Source organism: Pan paniscus, chromosome 19 (assembly GCF_029289425.2).
Source record: "Pan paniscus chromosome 19, NHGRI_mPanPan1-v2.0_pri, whole genome shotgun sequence".
Lineage (NCBI taxonomy): Eukaryota > Metazoa > Chordata > Mammalia > Primates > Hominidae > Pan > Pan paniscus.
Window position 1 is genome coordinate 21,036,250 of NC_073268.2, and position 23,079 is coordinate 21,059,328.

The 23,079-nt window shown below is 50.4% G+C and overlaps 1 protein-coding gene across 5 annotated transcripts; it reads right to left on the bottom strand.

Moving 5' to 3' along the window:
- Window positions 1–6,154: 6,154 nt before the first annotated feature.
- On the bottom strand, window positions 6,155–22,874 carry CD300LG (CD300 molecule like family member g). Of its 5 annotated transcripts, none has more exons than XM_008953522.4 (8): window positions 22,504–22,792; window positions 20,874–21,209; window positions 16,779–16,880; window positions 15,748–15,832; window positions 14,473–14,585; window positions 12,636–12,688; window positions 8,536–8,655; window positions 6,155–7,991 (listed from the first exon to the last, which is right to left on the bottom strand). In XM_008953522.4, the coding sequence occupies exons 1-8, from the start codon at window positions 22,544–22,546 to the stop codon at window positions 7,878–7,880; spliced, it is 966 nt and encodes a 321-aa protein (XP_008951770.1). In that variant the 5' UTR covers window positions 22,547–22,792; the 3' UTR covers window positions 6,155–7,877. The 5 variants fall into 5 exon arrangements, with proteins under 5 accessions (XP_008951770.1, XP_008951768.1, XP_008951771.1 ...); XM_008953520.4 differs by having other exon boundaries at window positions 15,748–15,985; XM_008953523.4 differs by lacking the exon at window positions 16,779–16,880 and having other exon boundaries at window positions 22,504–22,874.
- Window positions 22,875–23,079: the final 205 nt, after the last annotated feature.

The window sequence follows — 23,079 nt, forward strand, 5'->3', positions numbered from 1 at the left end:
ATTTTTTGTATTTTTAGTAGAGATGGGGTTTCACTATGCCAGCCAGGCTGGTCTCAAACTCCTGACCTCGTGATCTGCCCGCCTCAGCCTCCCAAAGTACTCAAAGTGCTGAGATTGCAAGCGTGAGCCACCGTGCCCAGCCAACACTTTATCTTTAATGAGTGGACTCCATAGGTGTCATTGAAGAGGAAGATAGTTTTTTTTTTTTGTTTTTTGTTTTGTTTTGTTTTGTTTTTGAGATAGAGTCTTTGCTCTGTCACCCGGGCTGGAGTGCAGTGGTGCAATCATGGCTCACTGCAGCCTCAACCTCCCTGGCTCAAGCAAACCTCCTGGCTCAGCCACTTGAGTAGTTGGGACTACAGGTACATGCCACCGTGCCTGGCTAATTTTTTTATTTTTTGCAGAGATGGGGTCTTCTTTGCTTCCCAGGCTAGTTTCAAACTCCTGAGCTCAAACAGTTCTCCCGCCTTGGCCTCCCAAAGCTCTGGGATTACAGGCATCAGCCATCATGCCTGGCCCATGGTTTCTTTTAATCTGGTCTTAAGGTCTCTCTTGACAGTGGCCATAAGCTGAGACAGCAATTTTCTTTCTTTATCTTTTTTTTTTTTTTTTTTTTTGAGACTGGGTCTTGCTCTGTCACCCAGGCTAGAGTGCAGTGGCACGATCTCGACTCACTGCAGCCTCCACCTCCTGGGTTCAAGTGATTCTCCTGCCTCAGCCTCCTGAGTAGCTGGGATTACAGGCATGTACCACCATGCCCGGCTAATTTTATATTTTTAGTGGAGACAGGGTTTCCCCATATTGGCCAGGCTAGTCTCAAACTCCTGGCCTCAAGTGATCCACTGGACTCAGCCTCCCAAAGTGCTGGCATTACAGGTGTGAGCTACTGCGCCCGGTCTGACATAGCAATTTTCTAGGAGAGCCCCAATCAGGGGAAAGTTAAGTTACAGTGTGTAGGTCAGGTGAGACACAATGAGAGAGTGAAACCCAAATGCATGAAACTGTAAGTAATAAGAAATTTATTACTTACAGGTCCCAGAGACATTAGGGGCGTCTACTGGTTGCCAATGGGAAGTCTGGAGGTGGCAAGGAGCTCAACCAGTGAGTGGGAGCAGGAGAGAGATGGTGACAGACCTTGGGCCAAAGCCTTTATTGGAGTCCAGGGGTTTACCCAAGCAAGTTTCCCGTAGAGAGTTCTAATTGACGGGTTTAGAGCAAGCAGGCATGAGTTCCATGGAGTCATGCTGTGACTGCGAGGTAGTCACTGTGGCATATTTGCACAGTCCCTGTGTAAGAGGGTCAGTAGGGCAAGTCAGGTAGGTCGCATCTAGCTGTCTCATAGAGAGGTGGTCACCAGGAAGTGGTTGTATGAAGCAGGAACTGGGATCGACCATATTGAGGAACTGCAAGAGGGCAGAGAACTGGAAACTGTGGCTGGAAGGGTGACTAAGCCCTGCTTCTGATATGAGAAAGTCCAGCTTATATGTAAAATGGATGCCAAGGCAAAATAAAATTATAAGAATTCACTACATCAAAAGAGGGCTTTCACCAAAACCTGATCATGCTGGCACCCTGATCTTGGACCTCTAGCCTACAGAACTGTGAGAAATCGATTTCTGTTGTTGAGAAGCCACCAACACTATGGCACTTTGTTATAGCAGCCCAAATTAAGATAAAGACCTAAATAAATAGAGTTATTCATGGGTTGGAATCAATGTTGTTCAGAGGTCAGTTCTCCCCAAACTGATCTATGTAATCAATGTAATCCCAATCAAAATCCTAGCAAGTTTTTTTGGTATAAATTGATAAGCTGATGCTAAAATCCACATGGAAATACTAGAAATCTAAAAGAGCAAAAACAACTTTGATAAAGAACAAAGTTGGAGGATTTATACTACTTGATTTTGAGACATATTATAAAGCTACAGCAATCAAGACAGTGTGGTATTGGCATAAAGATAGATAAATAGGTCAATAGAACAGAAAAGGCCAGAAACAGACTCACACAAATATGTTTAACTGATTTCAAACCAGTGCAATGTCAATTCAGTAGAGGAAGGACAAGGTAGACTTTTCAACAAATGGTGCTGGAATAGTTGGATATATCAATACACAAAAAAAGGAAGAAGATGAAGGAAGAAAGGAGGAGGAGGAGAGAAGAAGAAGAAGAAGAAAAGAAGAAGAAGAAGAAGAAGAAGAAGAAGAAGAAGTTGTTGTTTTACTCACACGTATATGAAAATTAACTCATGTTCATTCATAAGTCTAAATGTAAAGCCTAAAACTACAACACTTCTAGGAGAAAACATAGGAGAAAATCCTTGTGACCCTGGATTAGGCAAAGATTTTTTGATACAACATCAAAAAGCATGATCCATAAAAGAAAAAATTGACACACTGACCTTCATCAAAATGTCAAACTTCTGCTCTGTGAAAGACTTCTTTTTTTCCCTTTTTCAGTGCAGCAAGCTAAGAAGACCTTTTTAAGAGAATGAAAAGACAAGTCACGCATTGGGAGAAGATAACTGTAAATCACATATTTGATGAAGGATTTATTTCTAGAATATATGAAGAGCTCTCTAAACTCAATAAAAATAGATGAAATATTTGAACAGAAATTTCACCAAAGAAGATAAATGGATGGCAAATTAGCACACAAAAAGATGCTCAAAGTCATTAGTTATCAGGGAGGTATAAATTAAAGCTACAATCTTGGTGCAGTTTATACATTTATTAGAATGGTTAAAATGAAAAAGGCTGATAGTAGCGAGTGTCAGTGGAGGAACTGGAATTCTACATGGCTGGTGGGAATGCAAAATGTTATGACCACTTTGGAAAACATGAGCATATACCTACCATATGGCCCAGATGTTCCACTCCAAGGTATTTACCCAAGAGAAGTGATAGCATGCAAAGACTTGTACATAAATCTTCATAGCAGCTCAATTTGTAATAGCCCCAGACTGGAAAGAACCCAAATACCCATCGACTGGTGAATGAGGATGGGAGTGAGGCAGGATTACAAAGGGGCAGAAGAAAACTTTTGGGGGTAATGGATATATTCATTATCTTGATTGTGGTGACTGTTTCACAGGTATATACATAATACAAAACTTATCCAATAGTATACTCTAAACACGTGCAATTTATTGAATGCGAACTATACTTTTTTTTTTTTTTTTTTTTTTTTGAGACAGAGTTTTACTCTTGTTGCCCAGGCTGGAGTGCAATGGTGCGAGCTTGGCTCACTGCAACATCCACCTCCCGGTTTCATGCAATTCTCCTGCCTCAGCCTCCTGAGTAGCTGGGATTACAGGTATGAGCCACCACACCCGGCTAATTTTGTATTTTTAGTGGAGACGGGGTTTCACCATATTGGCCAGGCTGGTCTCGAACTCCTGACCTCAGGTGATCCGCCAGCCTCAGCCTCCCAAAGTGCTGGGATTACAGGCGTGACCCAATGTGCCCGTCCCCAGTTAGACCTTAATAAAGCTGTTAAAAATAGTAATTAACAATGATGTCCAGTTTGTTGGGAAAAAAAAAAGAGAGGGAAAGGACAGAATTAAAAACTGGAAGAAAATGGTCTGCAAGATAGGAGCAAGTGATGGGAGTTAAAGGGTTTGGGGATCCTATATTATTCAAGGAAAAATTAAGGATTGTGAGGATATTAACTGTAGTCTTGGTTGAAAACCTATGTATAATACAAAGTTCAAGATTCAAAATAGAGGATATAACCTCCATACTGTAGAAGGAAAAAGAATGGCATAAGAAAACAAAAATAGAATTTAGTCAATGCAAAAAAAGGCAAGAAAGACAGTAAGGAAAGGGCCACTGGTTTTGTCTCTTCTGTCCCAGCCCATGTGTGATTGCAGATGGGTAGATCTGCTGCTTTGCATCAGACTCAGGGCCTCGGCACTCACATCCAGCCCCATGGTGCCGTCCCAGCTGTCAGCCCCAGGTGCTTGCTTGCCACACCTTGAAGTGATACTGGCGGGGAGCTCTTCCCTGCTCCTGGGAAGACTCCCCCAAAGCACATCACAGCCCCTTGCATGTCTTAGGCGCTTTCCACCTTCTCTGTGTCCGTTTTCTTTCCCCCTATATGCCCCTCCCTTACCCACTTCCTGGATGAATTTACAAATTTCTCCTTAATAGACCTCAATGGATTAGAATCATAATCTCCAATTCTTTGTCAAGAGTAAGGTGGGGAAGAGAGGTCTTAAATAATCCATTTTGGTGTTAAAATGTTTCTTTTTGGCTGCCCGCATGGTGGCTCACACCTGTAATCCCAGCACTCTGGGAGGCCGTAGGGGGTGGATCACCTGACGTCAAGAGTTTGAGACCCGCCTGGTCAACATGGTGAAACCTCGTCTCTACTAAAAATATAAAAATTAGCCAGGTGTGGTGGTGCACACCTGTAGTTCCAGCTACTTAGGAGGCAGGAGAATCGCTTGAACCTGGGAGGCGGAGGTTGCAGTGAGCAAGATTGTGCCATTGTACCCCAGCCTGGGCGACAGAGCAAAAACTCCATCTCAAAAAAAAAAAAGTTTCTTTTAAAGAAATAGCTGGACTGGTAAGTGACAGTTTGTTATTTTTGTTATATTTACTGTCCTAATTTGGCAAAACTAAATGTTTGCAATTCTTTGATGTTCCTCCAATTTTTTCTGAAGTTTTACCTCCCAGCAAAATCCCTCATTCTCAGGATAGGTGAGCAGTGACTTGTTGCTTCTTTTTGTTTAAGGGGATTGAATAAAATCTCACGTAAATACCAAAGACTGCAGATCTGAGTATTCAAGTACAAACATCAAACCAAGGTGTATCAAAATGGGGGATTGCAAAGTGTCAACTGGTAAGGGAGTGGTCTTTCTCCCCTACCTGTCAGGAGGGAGCTGGGCCCTCTTGGTGGTACTGTGGGAATAAGAGAGTGTCTCTGAGTAATATTTATGTGTCTCATAAATCCACTGAAACTTGGAATTCCATGGATGCCAATCCTAGGTTGCCTGGGAGAGAGCTCTGCCTCTCAGAATATGTCAATTTATTCAGCCCAGTCTGCGAATGGGTGAGGGATGGGAGTGGGATGGCCAAGCTGACCGCCTCCTGGTTCCCAGGAAGCCCCGGCTCCAGTAGGTGAGGAGAGATTCAGAGGACAGGAGGGTTCTTTCCTTCCAGGGAAACCCCAGCCAAGGGATTTTTCAGGGGGGAAGCCTGCTTTTGATGCACTTCTAGGGTGCATTCTGACAGTGTGTGTGCCCAGGTCCCAGCAGAAGATTTGGGACCATGTGAAACTTGCTGCTCCCTATGTCCCAAACACCTTGGCACACACAGTGCCTGGAGCCTGGGTGCAGCACACAGAGTTCGGGCCTGGGAGCTCACTCTCCACCCAGAGAAGGTACTTGGTGCAACCCCAACCCAGGGGCCTCGGGCACAGGCTGGCACCTTCTGGTGAGCTGCTCTAGCTTCATCAGACCAGTTCCACCTCCACCCAGTCCCCCAGGCCCTCGAGGTTCTGATCACAGGGCCATTATTGAACTGTTTCTCCTGCCTTTCCAGCAGGGACAGGTGCAGAGGACTTCAAGAAACACTGATTGCAAGGGTCTGGTGGGGGTGAAATTGGTGCTGCCACTCCAGAAAGCTGTTTAGCAAGAGGCATCAGTAACTTCAAAAATGTTCACTCCCTATGACCTGGCACTTCCATGCATGCAAATCCTTCTTTAAGAAATCTCCCGGCCAGGTGCAGTGGCTCATGCCTGTAATCCCAGCACTTTGGGAGGCTGAGGCAGGCGGATCACTTGAGGTCAGGAGTTCAAGACCTGGCCAACATGGTGAAATCCCGTCTCTACTAAAAATTCGAAAATTAGCGGAGCGTGGCGGCAGATGCCTGCAGTCCCAGCTACTTGGGAGGTTGAGGCAGGAGAATGGCTTGAGTCAGGGAGGTAGAGGTTGCAGTGAGCTGAGATTGCATCACTCAACTCCAACCTGGGCGACAGAGCAAGACTCTGTCTCCAAGAAAAAAAAAAAAGAAAAAGGAAAAGAAATCTCCCAATGCAGATAAACCCCCAGGCAAATTTCACCCACACTTATCTACAATAGCAAAAATGGAAGCAAATTAAATATCGAGTGATAGACTATTGGTTAAATAAATTGAGACACACTGATAGGATGGAATATGCAGCTGATGAACATTTTATTTATAAAAAGGTCTGTAAAACACAGAGAAGTGCTGGAATAAAGTGATGGAACGATAAGGTGGAAAAGGCAGGATACAAAGTTGTATATACAAGATAATTGCTCTGTAAAAAGAACACCGGCAAATTATGTGAAGAAGAAAAGAGTGGAAGGAAGTACAACAAAACGAAATAATGATAGTCTCTGGTGAGACTATGGGTGACATTTTTTTCTTCCTTTTCTTTTTCTCCTCCATCTTTCCAAGTTTGGCATACTGAACAACTCTTAATTTCACTTTTTAAAGGAAACAGGGCCAGACGCAGTGGCTCATGCCTGTAATCCCGGCAATTTGGGAGACTGAAGCAGGAGGCTCATTTGAGGTCAGGAGTTCAAGACCAGCCTGGCCAACATGGTAAAACCCCATCTCTACTAAAAGTACAAAAATTAGCCAGGTGTGGTGGTGCGTGCCTGTAATCCCAGCTACTCGGGAGGCTGAGGCAGAAGAATCACTTGAACCCAGGAGGCGGAGTTTGCAGATCGTGCCACTGCACTCCAGCCTGGGCAGCAGCACGAGATTCTGTCTTAAAAAGCAATAATAATAGAAAAAGAAAAAAAATAGTAGTTGTGCTACTTTACCCCCACCCCCGACCCCTTCTCCAGGGGGCTGGACTCCGAGTCACCTTCAGGTATCCGCCCTGTTCCTACTCTCCTCCGTGTTAGACACCTACGTGCACTCTGGTTTTCTACTTTTCTCTCTAGCCACCAGAACCCATAGGCAAGTAACCCTTTCCAGACAAGGAAGGAGCCAAGGTTTTCTTCATCATTTTTCCAAAGGCAAGAAGACATGGCCAGGGAGGGCAAATGGAAAGGCAACCACTCTCTGCCGGTCCTGGGCTTATCCCTGCAATGTGCACCTGACCTGACCAAGGCCTGGACTTAGGCAGGCCTCAGGGGAGTCCCCAGCTGGATCTTGGTGTCGTGGACAGAGCAGATCTTATTGGGGCAGGTGGGAGACATCACAGCCCAAATGCAGACTCTAAGCTGGAGGGGTCTGAGCGTTCATCAGGCCCACTGGCCCTCAAACTCAAGTGCGACAGTCACTGGGCATTGTTAGAAATTCAGAGTCCTGCACCAAGCCCCAGAGATGGTTTTGGTGGGTCTTGGTGGGGCCCAGGAATCACATTTTTCACAGGCTTCCTGAAGGGCTGGGATACAGGTGGTTCAAAGAGAAGCCAGAATCCCAGTCTCACCCCAGCACTCTCCTCTTCATCACCAGCTGATGCAGGAGAACGTGGGACTGAGTCTGAGGATGCCAGGGAGGGAGGACAAGGTGGGGTCTGGAGTGGGAGGAAGGCAGGGTCCGACACTGGGCATGAGGCCCAGGAGTTCCTGGCAGATTGAAACTCAGACCAGATCCACTGAGCCTTGTCTGGCCCTGCTGAGGGTCGGCAGCCTGGTACTCTGCCCAGGGATGTGAACCTATCAGGGATGTCCCAGTCTCCAGCCGGAAGAGCAAGGCCACCGCTCTGGGCTCCAGGGCTGACAAACGCTTCTAGGTCAGGCTGGAACATGCAAGAGGAGAGCCTGGGGAGGGTGGGGAGAGCCCTGGAGTCTGGGCAGCTGGACTCTGAGGCTGAGGTGGAAAGCTTTCGGGAATCGGTGCTGATCCAGCCAGCCATACTGCTTCACGGCTGGCCTGGCCAGGAGGGCCTCCTGCCCTACACTGAGACAAACTTCGAGAAGCCCAGCTCCTCCTCAGATGTGTGGAGGGGAGGCATCGAGATCACGTCCCCCTCAGGGGCCTGGGAAGGGGCTTCCTTTTCCTCCGTAGTCTGTAAAGACAACAGTGGGGTTTGGAGAGCAGAACCCAGATGAAGGGGTGGCAGGTGTGAGGGGTGGTCCCCAGGTAGCTGCTGCGTCCACCCAGCCTTTTCCACAAGTTCCAGCCCTCCGTCCATCTGCAGGGGCACAGGACCTAACAACTTCTCCTCCCCAGAACTCCCAGGCTTTCATTCATGGCCTCTCATGACCCCAATCCATCCTTCCCCCGGGGTGCCCTCAAGGCCCCAGGCTGGGTTCTGGCGCAGTTGTGGCCTCCTGCCAGCCCACAGCACTGCCAGCTGTGACTCCCAACAAGCTATTCAGGAATTTTCTGGACCGGAAAAAAAGAGGATGTGAGGTCAAAAGCTCTGGCTTCCCAGGTGAAATGGGCTAGGCCTATGGCTGTGAATGGGGAAGGTGGGTAGATGCGGGGGTGTGGGGTTTGGGGAGCAGATGCTGAGGAAAAGGCCTCCTTCCACTTCCTCTAATTGTCAGAGCGGAGGCAGGCAAGGTGGCTCCTCAGCCCCTCCCTTCCCAGGGCCCTTCTGTCCATACCTGGCTTAGATGCTGGAGCTCTGTGTAGAGGCTGGGAGAGGGCTCGGGGATGGTGAGAGACCCCATGGGCCCTGCAAGGTTGATCACAGCGTCCTCTGGGTCCCGGCCATTCCCCAGTGGCTATAACAGAGACTTGGTCAGAACAGCCTGTTCTTGGCAGCAGGGATGGTCTGCTAGCCCAGCCAAGCCCGAGCAAGATGAGGGAAACGTGGGAGGGGTGGGCAAGGCAGGGAGGTGCCGGGAGGGGAGAATACTAAGCTCCTGGATGCCTCTGCCACTTCCTTCCTTCCTGCCTTGTCCAAGGAAGGACAAGCTGTCTCACCTCTCTGAAGCTCAGTTTCCTCAGCTGTAAAACTAGGTAAGAATTTGTCCTTTGGGATTATAATATTCATAATAGCATCCTACCACTCAACCAATGAGAAATTCTGGAATGACTGATTTGTTTTCATTATTTTCTATCCTTTAAAGCAGAAAGATCATGCAGGCTGCAGGTTCTTTGTAACAGGCCAAGAGACAGCAAAGTTGGACATGCCAAAGATTCATCGAATAACAAGGGACACATGAAAAATTCTTGAGAAGATGGGTCTGAGCAATCCATTATCCATCAGATGAGGAGACCACGGCCCAGGGAAGAGAGCAGGTAGTCCAGGGTCAGTGGGGAAGCCCATATTCTGACCCGGGCCTGGCTGCTCCCATGGGTCCTCAGATCAGGAACGCCAGGCCCGTCCATCTCAGGCCTTGCCCTAGCAGGTGGGCGGAGCAGAGGCTGGAGCCGGCCAAGGTCCCCAGCCAAGACTCCCAAGGCCACAGGCTGCCCTGAGGTTTCCTGGACAGTGAATCCCATGGCCAAATGGGCACTGATGCCAGAGAAAGAAGCTCCCATTTTCTGGGCATGTATAGGGTATATCATCTCACTCTTTCCTATTTACAACTATGTGAGCTATGGCAACAGGGGCTCAGAGAGGTGATGCAACCTGCTTGACATCACACAGCTGGCACATGGCTGAGCTGGGACTCATACTGGAGACTGTCTGACTGCAGACCCAAGCTCTTTCCCTATACCCTGCTGCCATCCTGGCAGGGTGTGTGACACATTCCTCTTGGGCTCAGTGTCCATGGTCTACTAACTGGGGCCCAGCTTCTCTCAATACCTAGCTGCTGTGGATGGGGGCAGAGGTAGATGTTTGAGCCAAATCTTGTTAGAAATGCTAAGATGAAGCCTGGGTGTGGTGGCTCTTGCCTGTAATCCCAACACTTTGGGAGGCTGAGGCTAGAGGACCACTTGAGCCCAGCAATTTGAGACCAACCTGGGCAACATAGTGAGACCCCATTTCTCTAAAACCTTAAATTAAAAAGATAAAATATATACCAAAGAAAAGAAACACAGGGATGACATCTTCAGCCTTCTGGGGACAAGGTAGGAATTAGAGCAGAATTCCTTGGGGGAAGTGTGGGTGGTGGATGAGGGCACTGGGAGGGGTAAGGCAATTCCCAAATGCTGCCACTTAGGGCCCTTGTCCCTCCTAGCCCTGCCCATGGTGAGGACAGAGGGGGCCTTGGTGCAGGGCAGACCTGGGGCTACACCAGAGGACTCCTGACATCAGACCCGTGAGTCCATATTTACAGCTTTGCAATCTGGTTATAACCCAGCCACTGCTGACCCTGGACCACCAGCAGCTGCAGAAGTGTCACCTGTTCCAGGGTGACCGAGTTTGAGGAAAGAGCCTCGCAGTGCAGAGGCCAAACGGCACACCTAGGCAGCAGCCAGGCCCACTATCGCAAGTCTGGTGTGATTTGCAACCTCTCCCCTGCCCCTCTGCCTCCACTGTGGACAATCGGCCCTGTTCCAGCAAGCATGGAGGCATTTTCTGGGTTGCTAAATATGCAAGATATATATCAGAGCCCCTGCTTCTAGGTACTAGTAATAAACCTAGTAAAGAAAGAGGGAAGTCTTGGGAAGCTAGGGCTGAGTTCTGATCGGAGCTTAGCAGGCTATTCATTTCCAGGAGTGAGGGTCTGCAGCTGTCCCAGGGTCTTTCTCCTGAGTCTGGGGGAGGAGTCTTGGGCTGCGAACTTGGCTCCATTCCTCAAACCCCTTGTACTTCAGTGCAGCGGGGTGGAGGACGCAGAGGGCTCTGCAGCCAGCCCCATAGACCTGTCAGTCTCCCCAGTTCTGCCTCTTTCAGGCTGGGTCACTGGGCAATTTCCCTTTTCTCTCTGAGCCTGTATTTCTTCATCTGCAAAATGAAGGGGATACTAAACTCTACCTCGTATGGGAATGATGAGGATTCATTGGCATATATAAAGCCCCTGACATGTAGTAGGTGTTCAATAAAAGATGAGGCAGACGAACGGATGGATGGCAATCCTTCTAGCAAGATCTCTTAGGGAAAGAAAATGCTGGTCTGACCCCTAAGACTTCCCTCAGGGTTTTCACACCCCTGTGAGGCTCTCTCAAAGTATAAGTAATGCATCCCCCTCCCTCTTTGACCTGAATGTGGACAAAGAAAGCCCCAAACCCCTTCAATTCCATCTCCAGACTCTGCTAAATCCTATGGAGAAGCCACAAGGGAAATAACCAAGAAAAAGCAGAAGCACCCACCTGATCGTGTTTACAGGGTTCTTGCCTCTGACCCTCTTGGGAGGCCCTGTTCCATCTTTCCCTCAACAAGGGGCCGCCCCCTAGAGCCCCTCTGCCTGCTGGCCCTGTGCCCCTTCCTGTCCCCTCCCTCTTCAGCAGAGCCAGGGTCAGGAGCCTCAGGCAAGAAAAAGCCCAAAGCAGCCCTTCTCAGGGTTGCCAGAAGGCAGTAGCATGGGAGCTGTGGCTGGTTCCGGCGCTCTCAGCCTCCTTGGACCCCAGCCCCTCTTCTGGAGCTAGGTGGGGTGAGACCCAGGCCCCAGCCCGCAGAGCCAGGAGGCCGGGCTTGGAGGCAGCCAGTGGCACCCACTGTCCATCCATCCATGTGTCTCCATGACTTTTCCCTTACTCTCCTCCGCTACCTTTGGCCCTGTTGAGCTTCCTGAGACAACAACAGCTGCTTCCTAAGCCACAGCCCAAAGTCCCATTTCCACCCCAGACCCTCCTTGGGGTGACCAGGCCTGAGTCTTTTGTCCTCACTGGCGCCAGGAAAGAAGGCAATGGTAGCCCCGCTTTCCTGCCCTTGTGTTTAAAGGAATGGAGTGGAACCATCTCAGTAAACAGCAGAGGGAGGAGGGGCCAGGAGGGGCTTCTGTTTCCTGAAGTGCGATGCTGCAGCCCCCTCCGTTGGAGTGCTGGCCTCGGAGGGCACAGTCTCTTCTTGCAGCAGTAGCCTTGGGGCAGGTTCCCAGCTCCAGACAATGGGCACAGGGACCCTTATTCTCTTGCCCCTGGTCCCCAGAGCACCACCCTCAGCCTGGGTCCCAGAGCAGCCACACCACCTTGGTCTCAGAGCCAAGGCAGGCTCAGAGAAAACATCAGGGAGTTCTGGAAAGAGAAGAGCAGGGAGTCAAGAAATCTGGGTCCTGTTCTCTGTTTGGGCCACCACCTGCTGTGTGACCATGGGCAAGACCTTTACCCTCTCTGGGCCTCAGTCTCATCTTTTGTAAAAGCACACTAGAGTTTGTAGCACTGCCAGAGTCCCTGGACCCCACCCCTGGAGGGTTCAGCTGGGTCTGGGGCCCTGGAGAGTGCATCTCTAACAGCTCCCTGACCCCTGGGCGTTCTGAAAGGCGATTTGCTTCAAACTGAGAGAAAAGTCAGGCTAGAGATCTCAAAGGCTTCATCTGGATCCAGCTCTGATGTTCTGTGATTCTAAAAGGGGGGATGGAAAGAATGCGCCTGGAGAAGATGCTCACATGGCTCCTGGAGCCCACCCTGCCTGGCACCTGGCGGGAAATCAGGTTCCCACCTGTGAGTTCCCCATGGGCACTGTGTCCGGCTCACACCCTGAAGGGCTGATCTTGGGGCTCACACAGATTCCTCCAAGGTGGGGAGCAAGCGCTGCCTCTAGGTCAGGCAAGGAGGACCAGGTAGGAAGTCACAGAGGCAAAGCCCAGGAATCTTGACTTCCAGCCCCAAGGGGATCTGAGCTTGGGCTTCCATATGCCTCTGTCCTTACCAAGTGTGAGAGGCAGACCTTCTCATTCCTCTGTGTCTCCGTGGCCTGTTGAGCTGAAAGAGACGTAGAAGGAGGAGCCCCTTGAAGCCAGGAGTAGCCGGGAGTGGCCTGTAGCTGCTCCCAGAAAGGTGGACTGGCCCCCTTGCACACGGGAGCAGGGGCTTCCCAGAGGGAGGAGGCAGCCAGATGGGCAGAGGAGCCCCTTCCAGCTTAGCCCCTTGGGAATGACCCAGTCTTCTGAGATCAGTGCATGGAGATTATCTCATGAGGGTCAGAAACTGGCTGGGAAAATAAATCTGTGTGCTAAGGTCACTGCTACCTAAGCCTTAGTGTGCACATAGGACCCCCTGGATGTTTTTGTACAGTGCAGAGTCTAATTCAGTAGGCTGGGGTGAGGGTCTGAGGGTCTGCATTTCTAACAGGCTACCAAGGTTTGCCACCGCTGCTAGCTGGCAATCAAAGTTTGAGAGGCAAGGTGCTAAGTGGCTCTGAGGTTGTGACCAGGAATGCTCCCACCCTGGCTTCTTCAGAGGGGACCTGGACAAAGCCCACATTTCCTCCTAGGAGCCACACATGGAAGGGACAGAAAGCAGGCCCGGGATTCCCCTGTGGCCGCCTCCATGGGTATGACATTGTGATTATCTTCCCGGCTCCACCACTTCTTAGCTATGCAAACAAAGGGCAAGCTGCTTAACCACTCTGTGCCTCAGTTTCTCCCCCTGGAAAATGGGTGTACTCCACAGTGTGGAGATTAAAGGGGATAAGCAAGATAAGCTGGGGATAGTGGCTGGCACATGGTAGCTCTTATTACTGAGATTTTGGTTAATCCTTTTAGTCTTTGCCATCCAGCGCAGGAGCCGGGAGCTGCACATGGCCATCAGGCACTGAAATGTGACTACTTCATGTTAGACTGGGTTTTGATGGCTCAGTATGAAAAACACGAAAGTAGAATATGTATCATTGATATTTTCATATTGATTCCATATCAAAATGATAATGTTTGGGATATATTGGGTTAAATTAAGTACATTATTAAAATTCACTTCACTAGATTGGGCGTAGTGGCTCATGCCTGTAGTCCTAGTTACTCGGGAGGCTGAGGCAGGAGGATCACTTGAGCCCTGGAGTTCAAGGCTGCAGTGAGCCATGATAACACCACTGCACTCCAGCCTGGGCAACAGAGTTAGACCCTATGTCTAAAAAATAAGTAATTAAAATAAAATAAAATACATTTAAGTGCACTCATTTCTTTTTACTTTTTTTCATGTGGCTATTCAAAAGTTTTAAATTACATTTGTGGCTTGTATTCTATTTCTGTTTGATGTATATCTGTGATTTGAGGTAAATGAGGCTTAGGGCAGTTAGGTGACTTGCCTGAGGTCACACAGCTAAAAAGTGGCAGAGCTGGGATTTGAGCCCCAGCCTATGGAAGGGGCTGAGCAGCTCTAGAGACCCAGTGGCAGGAGTGGGGTTACAATGTCTGTCCTGCTCAAATTCAAGTGCTTGGTCCTGCATTGCCCCTGGCAGTTGGTTCCCACACAAGGAGCTGGCAATGAATTCCCTGGGATCAATAGGTAGAGAAGTGCTTGATCAGTTTAGACAGGCAGGAAGAAGCTGAGAACCCTTCATTCTCCCATTTCCCCTTGTGAATTGCTTTCCTAATGTTGACTACCTCGTGGCTCCTTCAGAAGGGAGGCCACAGCTCCTGATGCTCATATCTCAGACAGACACGCTGAGACCCACAGGGTCTTTCCAGGGCTGGATGGGGAGCTGCAGGTCTCAGTGAGGTCCCTGGCCCAGTGAGCCTCCCGCCTTCCTGCCGCCCACCTTTGCTCACCTTCCTTTCTCCACAGGAGCAGGTGGCTGCAGAAGGCGATCAGGCCTGCGGCTGACAGAAGGCTCAGCAGCACCAGGACTGGGGCCAGTATGCGGACCATTGGGATGGACACCCTGGAGACGAGACGCAAGGAGCCTAGTGGCTGTTACCAGATAAGCCAGAGTCTATGTCCTTTGGGGGTCCCAGGCACAGGCTGAGAAAGCCAATCCCTAGTGTGGAATCCAATTCAACGCAGCAGAGACTTGTGGGGGGTCGTGGTGTGGGGGGGTGGTATTTAGTGCTATTGGCTCTTGACAAACATTATTTAATTAGCGCAGACCCTGGAGCCAGGCTGTCTAGGTTCAAACTCTAGCTCCACCACCTTTCTATACCTTGGATAAGTGACTAAACCTCCCAGGGTGTCAATTTCCTCCTTTGTAAAATGGCTGTGGTGAGGATCAAATGGGTCAGGATGTGTAAAGCGCATAGTTCAGTGCCAGACACATGCCAGGCACCACGTCAATGTTAGCTGTTAAATTCCACAACCCCTGTATAACTAGGTAGGAGTGGACCAATTTCACACTGGAGAAACTGACACCTGAAGCAATGAGCGACTCGTTAGGTCATGCAGTGGTGTGTGGGGAAGTTCCCGGTGGCCTGTATCTGGGCTGGTGTCACTGGCATGTGGGGCATCCTGGCATTCTTACTGTGAGTCAAGCCATGTCCTTTCTCTCTCCCAAGGAGATCAGAGGGCACTAGGGACCACGATGTCCCATCAGCCCTGTCTGGTGTGGAAGGGATCCCTGCCCCCATTGCCAACCCAGGATTCACTTTCAGCAGGGCCTGAACCTGCCAGCAGCTGCCTGGATGTCGGTAGCCAAGTGCATTTACAACCCCCAAGAACCAATCCTTCAGGCTGGGACTCCAGTTGTAAGGAAAAAAATTGTTTTCTTTTGGACTCTGAATTTTCATGCTTGGCACAGGGCTTAGTGCAAAGTATACAGGCAAAAGCCCCAGAACTGGGGTGGCCGTCCCTGAGGCTGGGGCAGGGAGAGAGGTCAGGACTGGGATCCTGGTGGACCCTTCACACTGGACAGGCAGCAGAGCTGCTGGCTCCTATAGTACAAGCTGTCCACTGCTCAAGGGCCCCTGTGAGGGACTCTCTGTGCTGCAGGCTGTGGCCATGACAAGAGGATGCGTCCGCTTAGAGGAAAGAGTGTTGAGTTCCTATTTTCTCAAAGGCACCTTATGGTTTAGTGATGGCTTGAAAGGGGATGTTGGTCACCTGGGGCTCACCTGGGCTTAGAGCTGCCACTGCTGAGAGCTGGACTGGCGTCCTCTGCTGAGGTGGAGTCCAGCTGCATGGGGGGGCGGGAGCTCCCTGCAGGAGGAGAGGTCGCTGGGTGAGGAGAGGTTCCTGTGTACTGAGAAGTCCTTTCGTGCCCGTACTGGGAAGTCCCTGGCAATGGAGGGGCCTCAGCCCCTGTCTTCCCCTGCTTGGCTGTGGTGACTGCCGGGTAGAGCCCAGGAGAAGCTACAAGTCCAAAAGCAATGCCTCAGCATCCTTCCTGACCCTTGCATCCCAGCATCCCTGACTTCTGACCCTGGACCCCTGAACCCTAGCCTCCCTGGGACCCATTTCTCGGAACATCCCCAGCTAAAGGATACCCCAGTAAGCAAACAGATCTAGATGAAGCCACTTTGAGGAAGGAGACCGTAGATCAGGCACACCCTACAGCTGTGCATGATGTTCAGTCTCTTTCTGTGCCCACAGCTTGTTGCCTCTGTGAGGAGGTATAAGCACTCCCCTTCCCCGCTTCCATGACCCTTTCCAGTGACCATTCAGTGGACACCTTCCTGCCCTCCCCCTACAGTCCCAGTCAATTGTCACCTCCTTCCTCACCAGAAGGGCAGGTCCTCCCCTCACCACCATGTGCCCCCTCCCCAACCACCCGTGCCTCAGTAAGGCCTTGACTTCCTTCTGCAGCCATGAGACCAGGAAGGGCAGGGTGGCAGGATGAGTCCAGAGGTCAGGGCCCAAGGCCTGGCCTTTCTGGCTTGCCCCCGAGACTCCGGATGGCGCAGACAGAATATGAGCTTTGGGGTCAGGCTGTGACCACTTCTGGGATCTGGCACTTCCTGTGTGACCCTGAGCAAGTGACCTAACCCTGCTGAGCCTCCACTTCCACAGCTGGACAACCCAGCTCCCAGGCTTGTGGGGACACCTAGGTGGCCATAAACTATTGTGTCTGGTACCAGGCAGGCACTCACTGGCTGCTTCTGTAAGAAGGGTGGCAAGGGATGGGGCGGAATTGCCATTCACTCACTCAATCCTGGGGGCTGGGTTTGCTGAGCTTTTGCCTTGGGCTGCAGGCGTGTTGTAGCCAGAGGCTGGAAGGTGGGAGAAGGGGAGGGAGGACAGCAGGGTCCTAGAGGAAAGGGAAAGGCTGCTCTCAGGGGTGGTACCGCTCTGAACCCCTTTTCCTTCCTTGGGAGCAGCTGGCAGTTTTCCTACCCCCCACCTCAGCACAGAGCACTGCCATCTTTCGCCTCGGCCAACCAGGAGCCACGTGGCGGGTTCCAGCAGATCCCTGGTCTTCTCCTCCTGCAGCCCCCTGGCCTCCCGCCTAGCTCAGAGCCTCAGACCCACCTGCCTCTCAGCCTGCTTCTTCCCTGCCACCCTTCACACTACTCCAGTTTTGTCTCAAAAGTCTGTGTTGGATCCCATCCCTCTCTGCCTTAGAACAGTCACTGGCTCTCCATTGCCTAAAAGCCAAAGTTCAAACTTTTTAGTATGCCTTTCGAGGCCTCTTAAACTCAGGCTTCAGGCTGGGCGTGGTGGCTCACACTTGTAATCTCAGCATTTTGGGAGGCCAAGGCTGGTGGATCACGTGAGGTCAGGAGTTCGAGACCAGCCTGGCCAACACGGTGAAACCCCCTCTCTACTAAAAATACAAAGTTAGCTGGGCATGGTGGAGCATGCCTGTAATCCCAGCTACTTGGGAGGCTGAGGCAGGAGAATTGCTTGAACCCGGGAGGGAGAGGTTGCGGTGACTGCAGTGAGCCAAGATTGCGCCACTGCACTCCAGCCTGGGCAACAACAGCAAAACTTCGTCTCTAAAAAAAAAAAAAAAAAGCAAAGAACAAAACTCAGGCTTTGAGGCTTTGAACCACCTTGTCAGCCTCGCCTCTTTCTCTGTTCGGTGCTCCAGCCATAGAGTCATCCTCTATTCCCGACTAAACCAGCCTCCTGCCCACCTCCGTGCCTTGGACATGCTGTTCCTCTGTGTGCGATGCCTTTCCTTTCCATCTCTGCCTAAAGCACTTCTTTCTGTCCTTCAGCACAAGCTCAAGGTCAACTCCTCTGTAATGTCTTCCCTGGAAGCAGTGAATCTCTTTTTCCTCTGTGCACTCACAGTCCCCTGTGCGTGCCTCCAGTGGCGCTAATGCTCACTTACACTGCAATTTCTTGTGTACTGGGTCTCCCTGCTAGGCTGAGACTCCTTAACAGCAAGATGCCTATCCTCTTGGGAGGCCAAGGCAGGCAGATCACGAGGTCAGGAGATCGAGACCATCCTGGCTAACACAGTGAAACCCCGTCTCTACTAAAAATACAAAAAATTAGCCGAGATCGCGCCACTGCACTCCAGCCTGGGCGACAGAGCGAGACTCCGTCTCAAAAAAAAAAAAAAAAAAAATTCCTGTCCTCTGTGCCTAGCACAGTGGGCAGAAGCCTGATGCAACCAACTCCCCAGGAGCTACTCCGGTCCCCACTTCCCCAAGTCCATCTGTCACCTCCCCAGTCCTTGCTGACTGTGTGCCATCCTGGACTCTCCCTCTTTCTCCACCACTTTCTCTTCTACAGATTGAGTATCCCCTATCCAAAATGCTTGGGAACAGAAGTGTTTCAGATTTCAGAATATTTGCATTATATCTGCCGATTCAGCATCCCTAATCCAGAAATCTGAAATCCAAAATGCCCCAGTGAGCATTTCCTTTGTGTGTGTGATGCTGGCACACAAAAAGTTTCGGACTTTGGAGTATTTTGCATTTTTGGATTAGGGATACTCAATCTGTAACACTAGGTCAGTTTATTCTTGGATTTTTCTAAGTAGATGATCAAATCTTTTGCAAATACAGAGTATTTATCTTTTCCTTTCCAACATTTATACTTCTTTTTTTTGTTTGTTTTTGAGACTGAGTCTGGCTCTGTTGACCAGGCTGGAGTGCAGTGGCACGATCTTGGCTCACTGCAACCTCCGCCTCCCGGGTTGAAGCAATTCTCTGCCTTAGCCTCCTGAGTAGCTGGGATTACAGGCACCTGCCACTATGCCCGGCTAATTTTTATATTTTTAGTAGAGACAGGGTTTCACCATTTTGGCCAGGCTGGTCTTGAACTCCTGACCTCGTGATCCACCCGCCTTGACCTTCCAAAGTGCTGGGATTACAGGCATGAGCCACCATGCCGGGACTTATACTCCTTAATCTTGCATATTTCATTGCCTAGGGCCTTCAGGCAAAGATGAATAAAAGAAAATGATAGTAGGCTGGCTGGGCACAGTGGCTTATGCCAGTAATCTCAGCACTTTGAGAGGCTGAGGCAGGCAGATGGCTTGAGTCCAGAAGTTTGAGACCAGACAGGCCAATATGGCAAAACCACATCTTAAAAAAAAACAAAAAAACAAAATGTAGCCAGGCATAGTGACTTGTGCCTGTGGTCCCAGCTACTCTGGAGGCTGAGGTAGGAGGATTACTTGAGCCTGGGAGGCAGAGGTTGTAATGAGCCAAGATTGTGTCACTGCACTCCCGTCTGGATGACAGAGTGAGACCCCATCTCAGAAAAATGAATGAATGAATGAATGAATGAATAAAAATAAATAAAAAGAAAAGAAATGATAGTGGGTACATTTGTCTTTTTCTGACTTTCTTAGAAATTCTTCTCATGGTTCACCATACTCAATGGTGTGCTGGAGATGGCTCGCACTGACTCACAAGAGCTCATTGTTAACTTTTCAGGAGTTGGTGAGATCGTTGTTAAACTGTCGATGGCTGGAAATTGGCCATGGGAATTGGACCACAGAAATGGACACCACAGAAATTGGAAAACACCACAAAATGACAGCATCCCCAGCCTGTTAAACATTTACCAGCACACCACTGTCGTCAGTCTTCTTCATTTTCAACATCCCAACTGCCATCAGAGAGAGGCCAAGAGTCCGATATAGGACGATAATATAGCAATACACATGTCATACACAAATAAAGAATTACAAATGAGGGTAAACCTAAAACACAAGCGAACTTGATCATAACTGGTAGAAATGACATGTGAACACTGATAAGAATTGGAAGAGATAAGAGAATCTTGTAAATAATGAAGGACAGATTCAATGTGGTTCGATGCTGCTGCTATTTGGCAAGTTTAACTTTATTTCCCCAAATTAAAGATCCATGGATAAAGGAATAAAAAAAAAAAAGGGGCTATGGTGGTAGGGATGGGCCTGGGATTGGGATAGGTCCCAGCTATGGGGCTAGGAGAGGAATAAAGCAGACATCAAAGCTAGAAACGACTTGTGTTTGAATCCCAGTTCCATCACTTCCTGCTGTGAGATCTTGGGCAAATCACTTAGTCTCTTGGAGCCTCAGTCCCTCATCTGTGAAATGGGGATACAAAGATGTACCTCGCCCACACTGGCCAGCAGACCAAGGCTCCCACTCCCCTGGGCCCTCTCTGGCTTCTTTCTCCTTAGCTCAGCAGGTCCACTTGGGGTTCTGGGCTCCCACAGAGGTGCTTTATCCCCTACCCAGGCCCCATAGCTCCAGCCCCGGCTCCCTAGTGTCCCTGCATTTAACGATCCCTCCTTCAGGCACCCTACCTAGAGGCTGGTTCCCAGGCACTCTAGCACCTGTGGCTGGACTTCAATATCTGGGGAGGTGGAGGCCAGGAGGGGAGAGTTGAGGGCACAAGCAGGGCGAGGCCAGCATGTCCAGGGTGATGCTGTGGGCTGGGTCTGGAATGCAGCAATGGTTGGCCCAGCCTCGGGAGGCCTCAGGAATATCTCTGACACCAGGCGAGGAGTCTTCTTTATCCCCTGATATGTCTATCTTGTACCCAGCCTATGGAAATCTCCCTCCAGCACACCTGGGCAGAAAGGAAAGGTGCCGAGCCCAGCCCTGGACAGATCTGGGTCCAGTCCTGCTCTGACATCTACTACTGGTGTGACCTTGGGCAGCAAGAGTGAAACAATGCCAAGACTCAGGCGGCTCCTTCTGTGCCCCAAGCCTTGCTCAGTGCTTGACCTGCATGATCTCCCTGAGGACTCAGTGCCCATAATGTTGGTACCAGGATTATGCTCCACCACCCCTCCCTCTTCCCTCTGCAGCTCCTGTCCCCAGCCTGGGGAAGGAGAGATATTTGTTACCTGGAAAGACGAACAGAGAGATCAGTAAAGACTCATCGGGGCCCCGTTTTTCGACCCCACACCAGTACTCCCCAGCGTCTTGCAGGGTGAGGTTCCACAGGGTCACAATGAGCGAGAGCTCCTGGCGGCTGTCACGGATGGACACCCTGCCCTTCATTGTCTCCTGGCCTTCTTCTTCTGCATAGATGGTGCCAGAGCAGCGAGAGAAGAGGATCCCACCCTTCCTGCACCAGTACTTCCGGTGGTCCCTCAGCTCTTCCCTGTAGGTGCACTGCAGGGACACGGTGTCCCCTTCGAACCTGCTGATTTCCTCTGGGCCCTCCAGGGCTTCATAACCTAAAATCAGAGCAGGAGTGGAGGTTGGAAAAACCAGGCTCCATGTACCAAGGTCAAGGCCAGAGCTTCCATTTTAGGAGGAGGAAGGAAGGCTTTTCTCAGTCATCCCTTCTGGGGACAGCCTTGGAAGAGCCATTACTTCCCTCCCACGCTGGGGGAACTTGGGGCAGGGCTGTTGCTGTTTCCCTAACCCTGGCCCATTGAGGAAGTGGGGTGCAGGGGTGGCGTTCTAGATTCAGATAGAATCTGACAGCCAGATAGCCAGCAGGGTTTCTGAGTGTTTTGTTTTGTTTTGTTTGTTTGTTTGTTTTTGAGATGGAGTCTCACTTTGCCGCCCAGGCTGGAGTGCAGTGGCCCGATGTCTGCTCACTGAAACTTCTGCCTCCCGGGTTCAGGTGATTCTCCCGCCTCAGCCTCCTGAGTAGCTGGGACTACAGCCACGTGCTGCCATGCCCAGCTAATTTTTTGTATTTTTAGTAGAGATGGGGTTTCACCGTGTTAGCCAGGATGGTCTTGATCTCCTGACCTTGTGATCCGCCCGCCTCAGCCTCCCAAAGAGCTTGGATTACAGGCGTGAGCCACCGTGCCTGGTTTTGTTTTGTTTTTAGACAGGATCTCACTCTGTTGCCCAGGCTGGAGGGCAATAGTGCTCATGGCTCACTGTAGCCTTGACCTCTGGGGCTCAAGCGATCCTCCCACCTTAGCCTCCCACTAGCTAGGACTACAGGTGTGCACCACCATGCCTGGCTAATTTTGTTTGTTTGTTTGTTTGTTTGTTTGTAGAGGTGGGGTCTCACTATTGCCAACTGAACAACCGACATCAGTTGTAGGATTTATCCTGATTTTAAGTGTTAGAAGGTAAAGAAAAAGAAAGCAAAAGAATTGATGAAACGTGATAATTCTTCATCTTTCAGGGTTGTGGGGAGAGGCATAGCCGAAATTCAACAAATATTTGCTGAGTTTAACAGGGCAACCAGATGGGGTGTCTTGTCCGCCTCCAGGCTTGGCACAGGGTAGAAAAATTAAGATTAGAGAGGCAAAGCAACTCTCACAGCCACATTGCCATGAGGGGAAACCCACAGGTCTGGAGAAAACCTGGCTCTAGGTTCCAGAAACAGCAAGTGCGGCCCCGGCGCCACCCCCACCTCCCCCCACCCCCAGCCCGCCCCGCTCCCCTAGGGCTGAGGAGGCTGAGGATAGGTGGGGTGGGGCTATCAGTCAGTCAAGAGGTCCTTCCCCTGCAGACCACAAGGGTGAGCCCCACATCCCTCCCAAGACCCTCTCCCCATCTCACCTGGGAGCAGCAGGCAACCCCATAGCAGGACCAGAAGCCGCATTCTGGGCGCTGGACACCGTGGGAGCAGACGCTGGGAACTGTGAGCTCCTCTTCAGTCACACGGGTCTTTAACTTCCTCTAGTCGCGTGAAACCAGGCCAAGGAAGCGAGGGGAGGGGCGTGTGGGTCATCCCTCCGCAGGCCCAGCCGGGGAGGCGCCTCTGCCTTCCCTTTTCTGAGCGCCCACGCGTGCCTACCCCAGGGCTCACCTTCCAGGACTGAAAACCCACACCAGAGCTTCTCCTAAACTCGTGCCCCTTCAAGGGGGCCTTAACCTGTGGTCCGTGCGCCCTAAGGGGTCTGTAAGTCGAATTCGCATGGGAAAAAGTTACATATTGACTTTCATCAACTTCTAATATTTAGCTTTTCCTCTTATCAGAGTGTACTGTTAGCAGTACCTGCAACTTTGTTACCAATTACAATCACAGACACTGGCACATCAGGTTGTGGATATCTCGAAACGTCGTGTATACCCCTCACTGCTTGGAAAATAATGAGTTCCTAGACCTGCCCCTAGAGCTGGTTATTTACAATA

What these genes read in the sequence shown, in the direction of transcription:
- CD300LG (XM_008953520.4), bottom strand. Translation starts at nt 22,546, where the DNA reads ATGCGGCTTCTGGTCCTGCTATGGGGTTGCCTGCTGCTCCCAG. An exon ending in GGGTTGCCTGCTGCTCCCAG is followed by an intron (nt 21,210 to 22,503) that starts GTGAGATGGGGA and finishes CTCTGATTTTAG; the next exon opens with GTTATGAAGCCCTGGAGGGC. An exon ending in AACCCAGCCCCCAGGATTGA is followed by an intron (nt 15,986 to 16,778) that starts GTGAGTGAATGG and finishes TTGGACTTGTAG; the next exon opens with CTTCTCCTGGGCTCTACCCG.